General features: G+C 37.7%; 1 protein-coding gene across 1 annotated transcript; it reads left to right on the plus strand.

Annotated features, from left to right (window-relative positions):
- Positions 1–101: 101 nt before the first annotated feature.
- LOC134260682 (B-cell receptor CD22-like) lies at positions 102–7,018 on the plus strand (the record flags this gene model as incomplete). Its single annotated transcript, XM_062743228.1, has 4 exons — positions 102–237; positions 398–514; positions 887–1,003; positions 6,766–7,018. Coding segments are annotated over 3 exons (261 nt in total), but the record flags the coding sequence as incomplete, so codon positions are not given.
- Positions 7,019–7,239: the final 221 nt, after the last annotated feature.

Consider the following 7,239-nt stretch of genomic DNA (forward strand, 5'->3'; position numbering starts at 1 on the left):
AATTGCATGGTTGTAAAATATATTCTGAAATGAATATGCCTATTGCAAAGTCCATTAATTAAGAAAACAATCTTGATCATGTTACTTTCATTGATATTTAGAGTAATTATTACTATACACGACAAGAGTGGAACTTCAAGTATCACCGAGATTACACGGGGAATAATATCAGTTGTGTTGTCAGAGGGTCTGGAAATAGAACAGTGATCAAAACAAAGCAGTTTGGGGACATTCTCTGTAAGTGGATACAAGGATATGTAGTACCCTAGTCAATATGTGTTCTCTCTTTCTTTCTCTCTGAGAGACAATCATTTATAAACTGAGTAAAAATTAATTGTGTTAGAGTTGTCTTTAAAAAAAGCTGATTTTAATCATTTTTAACCATTATATCTGACAGATGACCCAGATTTAGTTGTTGGAGGGAGCTCTGTTGTCGAGGAGGGAGACGCCTTAAATTTGACCTGTGAGGTGGTGGCAGCCAATCCAATGACAAGTGCCTCCTGGAGTGGGGGAGGTGATATACATATAATTCATGTCTTAGTCTTACCATCACTATTTAAAACATCGGTTTATTAAGAAAAGACCAGAAGAATGATACAGTGACAAAAAATCAAATTTAAGAATTTGACCTTGAGTATGTGGATGAGGTTGTTTTTGTTTTCCTATCCTTTTCAGAAATATCTGCTTCATATTACTTTATAACTAGCACACAATTTTTCCACAAAAGTCTTTCATCTCATAATGTTTATAAATTGATCTTGCAAACAAACAAACGTTTGTCTTACTAGTGCTTCAACTTTCTGTATGCCAGTATCTACTCGTTTTCTTTCAGTGAGTCAGTCCTTGGTGATATCCGATATGCCTTTATCTACTTGTTTTCTTTCAGTGGGCTAGTCCTTGGTGATATCTGACATCAAGAGGAATCAGAATGGAAACATGTTTACCTGTAGTGCCCAGAATTCTGCCGGCAGCTCCTACCTGGAGCTCACAATCACAGTTCAGTGTCAGTTTTCTTTTTGCTGAATACAAAACCTTGTATCTAAAAATTTATAGAAATATAAAATTATCTTTCAACATCATCAGAAAATAAGTCACTTTTTATTTTCACTTGTTAATTCCCAAAAACTCCGATCCTCAACCAAGAAGAATAACTCTTCTATTAGTTATTTGATTTGAAAAGTCTCAAAATTAGTCTTGAAATTGAAATCTTTTCATGCCACAATTTTTATTTTATATATTTCAATATGATTCATGATTCTTTGAAGTCTTAGAAACGGACTTGAAAAAAAAATGATATTTGTATCCCATGAAGTACACAAAATAAATGCATTTTCGTAGAAATCAATTTCCTTTAATCTAGTCTTTGATACCAATGTTTGTTAGCATGATATGCAGATAGAAGTGATCAGTGATATCAAACAAACGTTTGATTTACACTATGCGACGGTCACTGGCAAAATCTGCCCCTCCTTCCTACTGTTCCAACCCAGTTCTTCCCTTTCCCTTCCAACAGTGCGTCGCCAGGTGTTCTTTGGTGGTCCTTGATAGAGGTATTGATCTTGTTCTTTCATACAGTCGTTGGCTAGTTTTCTTTTTTTTTGCCAGTGTATTTTTAGGATCTCCTGAGGCATGTTCGATCAAACGTATCAAGCTTTCGTCGTCTTTTTCTGTTGTTGTCCGTAGTTCAGCACAATACAGCAACACAGAACATTTGTGTTGAAGTTTGGTATTTGTGCTGTATTGTGCTGACTTCCATACCTTGGCAAGCGATGCAAAAGCGATCCTGGCTAAGCCTAGCCTTCTCCCAATGTCTGCCTCAGTTCCTCCGGTCTTGTCCATTGTGGCACCCAGGTAGGGAAACGTTTCAATCTCTTCTATTTCTTTATCATTTATCCTAATGGCATCCGTCTTATTGTTGGTATTTGTCATAATCCAGTCTACTACAATGATGAACAGGAACCCAGACATAACACAACCTTGTTTTTCTCCTGTCTGTACCTTGAACCAGTCTGTTGTTCTTCTATTCTCTATTAAACAACTAGAACTTCCATCATATAATTTCTTGATGATGTCCACATATATGTCAGGAATTCCATACTGCCGTAGTATGTCCCACATTTTCTTTATTATTTCTCTATTTCTTTATTATGCTGTCAAAGGCTTTTTTAAAGTCTATGAAACTTATGTACAGTGGTGTTTGCCACTCTATATATAGATTGTTCTAAAACATTTCTTAGAATGTAAATCTGTTCTGATGTTCCTCTTCCTCTTCGATATGTAGCTCGCTTAATGTCTCCAGTTGTTTGATATGTAAAATATGTACTGAATAGGCACATCAATTTTGAGAATGTGTGTATTTTTTCTTGGGGGAGGGGGCAACTTACCTGAAAAAATGTTTGACAAACAGAAAGAGGAGATTATTCTAAACTAGAAAATTTCATCCTCAGGGCGGGGAGTGTATATGTGCAGAAGGGCCGGGGGGGGGGGGGGTAATTTTCATCTTTTAGATACATTTGCATAAGATAGTTTCACTGCCTATACAAGTACTGTATCAAAACGTGTGAGCTTGTGGGAAGGTGGGATCAACTGGCTTTTTAATTAACGTTTTATACCCAAATCTTATTAAGCCAAATTAGAATTTGAGTTGCGATACTAAGTCTGTATATAACCTCGCTTATTTAAATAAATCAGGTAATTGAAATCGGTACAAATCTGAGAAAGCTGAGTAGATCAGGAGTCTGCATCATGTTTCTTGCAAAGTCAAATGCACATCACTCTTTAGTTATTTCAAAATTAAGGAATAATTAAATAAAGAAGTAAATAAGAGAGAAAAAGAAAATATATTTTCGACGCGAGTTCCGATTCCAAAGAGACTGACTGAAAATTATTTAAATGTAATGTAATAAGTGTTCAATTCATTTCCATTTTATAGATGTCACAGAAGTACATGTATGTTGTTTATTGATAACCATAATATCAAATGCCATTGCATTATTAATTCAAACGCAAAGGTGATTTATAAATTCTACACTTTGAGATGCTCCCCCTTATTTAAAGTCCGAAGTCTGAAGTCTGTTGTCCACTGTACGCTATTCCGCAAATGTCCAGTCTGTCCTCTAGTCCATCTATAATTCTGTCGATCACTATTCTGCAAAATACTTTAGATGGCACAGATAGCAGTGATATTTCTCTATAGTTGTCACATATTGTCAGATTTCCTTTCTAAGGTATTATGACAATGGACGATCTCTTCCAGTCTTTGGTATTTCCTGCTCACTGATGATTCTGTTGAATAAATTTGTAAACCCTGATGTTGAATATGCCCCTTTAGTAGTTCCCCATTGATGTTATATATGCTGGGACTCTTTCCATTCTTCATTTAATGGATTACTTTTTGACGTCCTCTTCTCTTGTTTGTCAATTTCATTAATTCTGTTCTCTTGGATGGTGCATCCTTCAGGTAATTCTGTTGTTTCTGTTGGAACATTAAAGACGTTTACAAAATCAAAATGCTCTCACCATCTCGCCAATATTTTTCCACCCTCAATGATTAGGTCACTATTCTTGGACCTTATGCCACTTGTCTTGTGTCTTTTTCCCACAAAACTGCTTGGTCAGTTGGTAAACTTCGCTCAGACGGTTTGTATTTGCTGCATTCTCTGCTTGGTTAGCTATATTTTCCAGATTATTCATTTAATCAGCTCTTGCTCTTCTTTGTCTCTGGTATCATATTCTTCTCTCTTAATTTCCTTTATTGTCTCTGAATTTCATCTTCCTATTTCTTCCTTTAGTTTTCTTCTTTTATCCATGGCTCTGTGTTTTCTTTTCTTCTGGCTCAAGATCTTTGTTGTTTCACTGTATACTTCTTTCACAATGGTCCATTTTTCATTGATTGTGTTTTCATCATCAGCCAGTTGCTGAAACCTATTTTTTAATTCAAGTTGGAATCCTTTGCTTACTCTTGGATTCTTCATCTTGTTGACATCATACATCTTCCTGTTGCTTTCCTTTGGATTTAATTTTCTGTAGAGCTTCATCTTAACTCTAGCCAGTACTAGATGGTGATCTGAATTGGCATCTGCACCACGCATAAACTATACGTCACATACAAAGATTCCCTGTACCTGCCATTCACCATTACATGGTCAATTTGCTTCTTATCTCTTCCATTAGGTGATTCCAAAGTAAGCTTATGTATGTCAAGGTGCTCAAAGAGGGTTCCGCAGATGATTAAGTTATTAAGAGCACACATTTCTGCTAACCTCATGCCGTTTTCATTCATTATAGTCCCAATACCCTTTTGTCCCATAACTCTTTCCCATCCTTCATTCGACTTTCCAACTTTTGCATTTGCATCTCCCATTACCATCAGTAAGTAAGTCTTTGGCACTTTTGAAATCTGTCTTTGTAGCTGTTCATAGAAGGTGTCCGTATCTGCTATGTCTGCTTCGTTTGTTTGATTATATAATTGTTGTATTGTTTGCTAAACAAAGCGGGAGAAAAAAAACAGGATTCAGGAAACATTCACAGGATTCCATTCCATCAAGCTTTGTCGGCTTTTCCTGCTAAGAATAAGCCCTACTCCTCTATGATGTTCTCCGGAGAACAAGATGGTCTCTCCAGAGGTTGTCTTTAGTTCACCAAAGCCTGTCCATCTTACTTCACTTAGTCTCATTGTGTCCAATTCATGCGTAGATCTAGAGGGTGGGGGGGGGGGGGGGTCGGGGCCTCCGAACCCCCCTGGAATTTTCAGAGTTATTACATTTATATACTTAACCAAGTAAAAAGTGACCTTGGACCCCCCAATAAAAAGCAGATCCCCCCTAAATAAATTGGATATGGTTAAGTTGATATGAAAAGTCATAGGTATGAGGAAGATTGGGAAGTCGACGACTACCCATTAGTCCCATTGTGTCCAATTCATGCGCGGATCTAGAGGGGGGGGGGGGTCGGGGGGTCCGCCCCCACCCCTGGAATTTGCAGAGTTATTACATTTATATACTTAACCAAGTAAAAAGTGACCTTGGACCCCCCAATAAAAAGCAGATCCCCCCTAAAAAAATTGGATATGGTTAAGTTGGTATGAAAAGTCATAGGTATGAGTAGGGCTGGGTATTGGCCCGAGATTTCGTATTGCGATATATTGCGATATTTTAAACTGTATTGCGATACGTATTGCAATATTTTCAATGTAATAAAAATGGCAATTTCTTACTATATTTATTTTAATTTACATGCAGAATGTACATAACTATGATAAGTAACCAACACGAAAAAAAAATCTTGTTGATTTCCTTTAAGTTATACTCTGAAATGTTCCCCCAAAACAACTTCTATCTTACTGTTTGGCTTAATAACAAACTTTCATAAGTCCATTTTTATATTTAATGACAAAATTCCTTAATCTAAGTATATTGCCAATATATCGATATTACAAAATCGTATTGCGATACGATATTTTTTGTCACTGTATTGCAATATATTGAAATATCGATATTATTGCCCAGCCCTAGGTATGAGGAAGATTAGGAAGTCAACGACTATCCCCCCCCCCCCCCCCCCCCCCCCGAAATAGAATTTTCACGTTTTGGCTTGTTTTTGGCTTGTCAACAAATTTCTGGGTTGGATTTCTTTTTCACTTGTGTGGAACCCACCCCCCCCCCCCCCCCCTCCTGGAAAAAATTCCTGGATCCGCGCCTGCAATTTATATCTGTTAAACTCTTTTAGCTGCTTTTCCAATCTGGAACATTGTTCTTACGTTCCAACATCCGATCTTGGTGATGTTTTATGTGTTGTTATGGATGACATCTGCGTTCCTTTTAGGCCGTTAGGGTCCTCTCGGCTTTTCCTAATTGCCGTCATTCTCTCGAATTCCCAATGAAGGTAATCCTCATCTGGAATCTCGCATGTCGCGCTTGCCCTACCTTCACTGGTACTCATTGTTGTAACGGTTTCCGTAATCAATTGTTTTTATGGAAGGAGGTGATTAGCCTCGAGTCCAACCTCCACGTTTATGTCCGGGGGCCAACATAATAGTTGCTAACGGTATCTTACTAAATCCGGATTGTAGCCAGAGTTTTCTTTCTTACATGGTTTGCCAACCAAGGTTTTCGGGCCTCATCTTTCCGCGCGCCCTTGCAAAGTTAGCCTGGGACCGAAAGGTAACCAGTATCCGTCTGCTTCCACGTGAGGGCATCGCATAGGACTTGTTGTGATGATGCTATGTACTGGCAGGAGGAGACTTACAAAAATTGTTTGATTTGTTTCCCTTTTTGCATTGCTGCTAGCAAGCGGTGAGGGCTGAAAGCGAGAGATGACAAGCACACATACACTAACACCAACACACTAGACGCATCCCACAACATTTAGCAGACAAAAGAAACAAAATTACCGAATAAGTATGAAAACATGCAACATTTACTGAAATACACTTGAGAATTATGATTTTCCCTATCAAATATTATTAACTCTAATGATGAAGCAATGCAGTGGGTAAATACATATTATTTTGAGAACTCAGAGACATTTTTGCGAGCATTTTTAATTACCTAACTCCTGATTTTAAGAACCTTAATGTTAAAATCTGCAATAATAATATATATGTTATAAACACTTTTAAAAATTCATTGAGAAAAAGCGAAAATAATTTCATTTCGAAGTGAAATTCTATGCACAATTCATGTATTTCTGAGAACTAGGTACCGATTTGATATGTGCCCTACAAAAGATGGGACTTAAATATTTTTTCCTTATTCAATTTTACAGATGGACCCGAGCTAAGTGTTCCCTCTAAAATATCATACAAGGAGGGAGTGAATGCCACAATCTACGGCTCTGTGTCAGCGAACCCTCCCGCCAAACTGGCCTGGAGAAGGGCAGGGAACAGCACGGTTCTCTCAACTGACGGCAATCTATTTCTGGAGAACGTCTCAAGGGACCAAGCCGGGATGTATGTGCTGGAGGCTACCAGTGTAAAACAAAGGGGAAATAACTCTTCACAGGAGGTCACCAGAAATGCCTCTACAATATTGGAGGTCTTGTGTAAGTTCAAGTCCCTAAAACAATGCTAATTCAGACATTGATAACTAGAATAATATTATGATATTAATCATTGAATGCTTCATGATAGTTTTTCAACTGGCTGAAAAGAGATGAGTTACACATGTTCAGTAGTGTCTGGTCAATTCGAACCCTACTGCAGACCATAGCACCATCACCTATCCTTTGACTTCCGTGGAT

The sequence above is a fragment of the Saccostrea cucullata genome, unplaced genomic scaffold (assembly GCF_032062105.1).
Source record: "Saccostrea cucullata isolate Sc308-1 unplaced genomic scaffold, CSIRO_AGI_Scuc_v1 ctg18165, whole genome shotgun sequence".
NCBI classification, from domain to species: domain Eukaryota; kingdom Metazoa; phylum Mollusca; class Bivalvia; order Ostreida; family Ostreidae; genus Saccostrea; species Saccostrea cuccullata.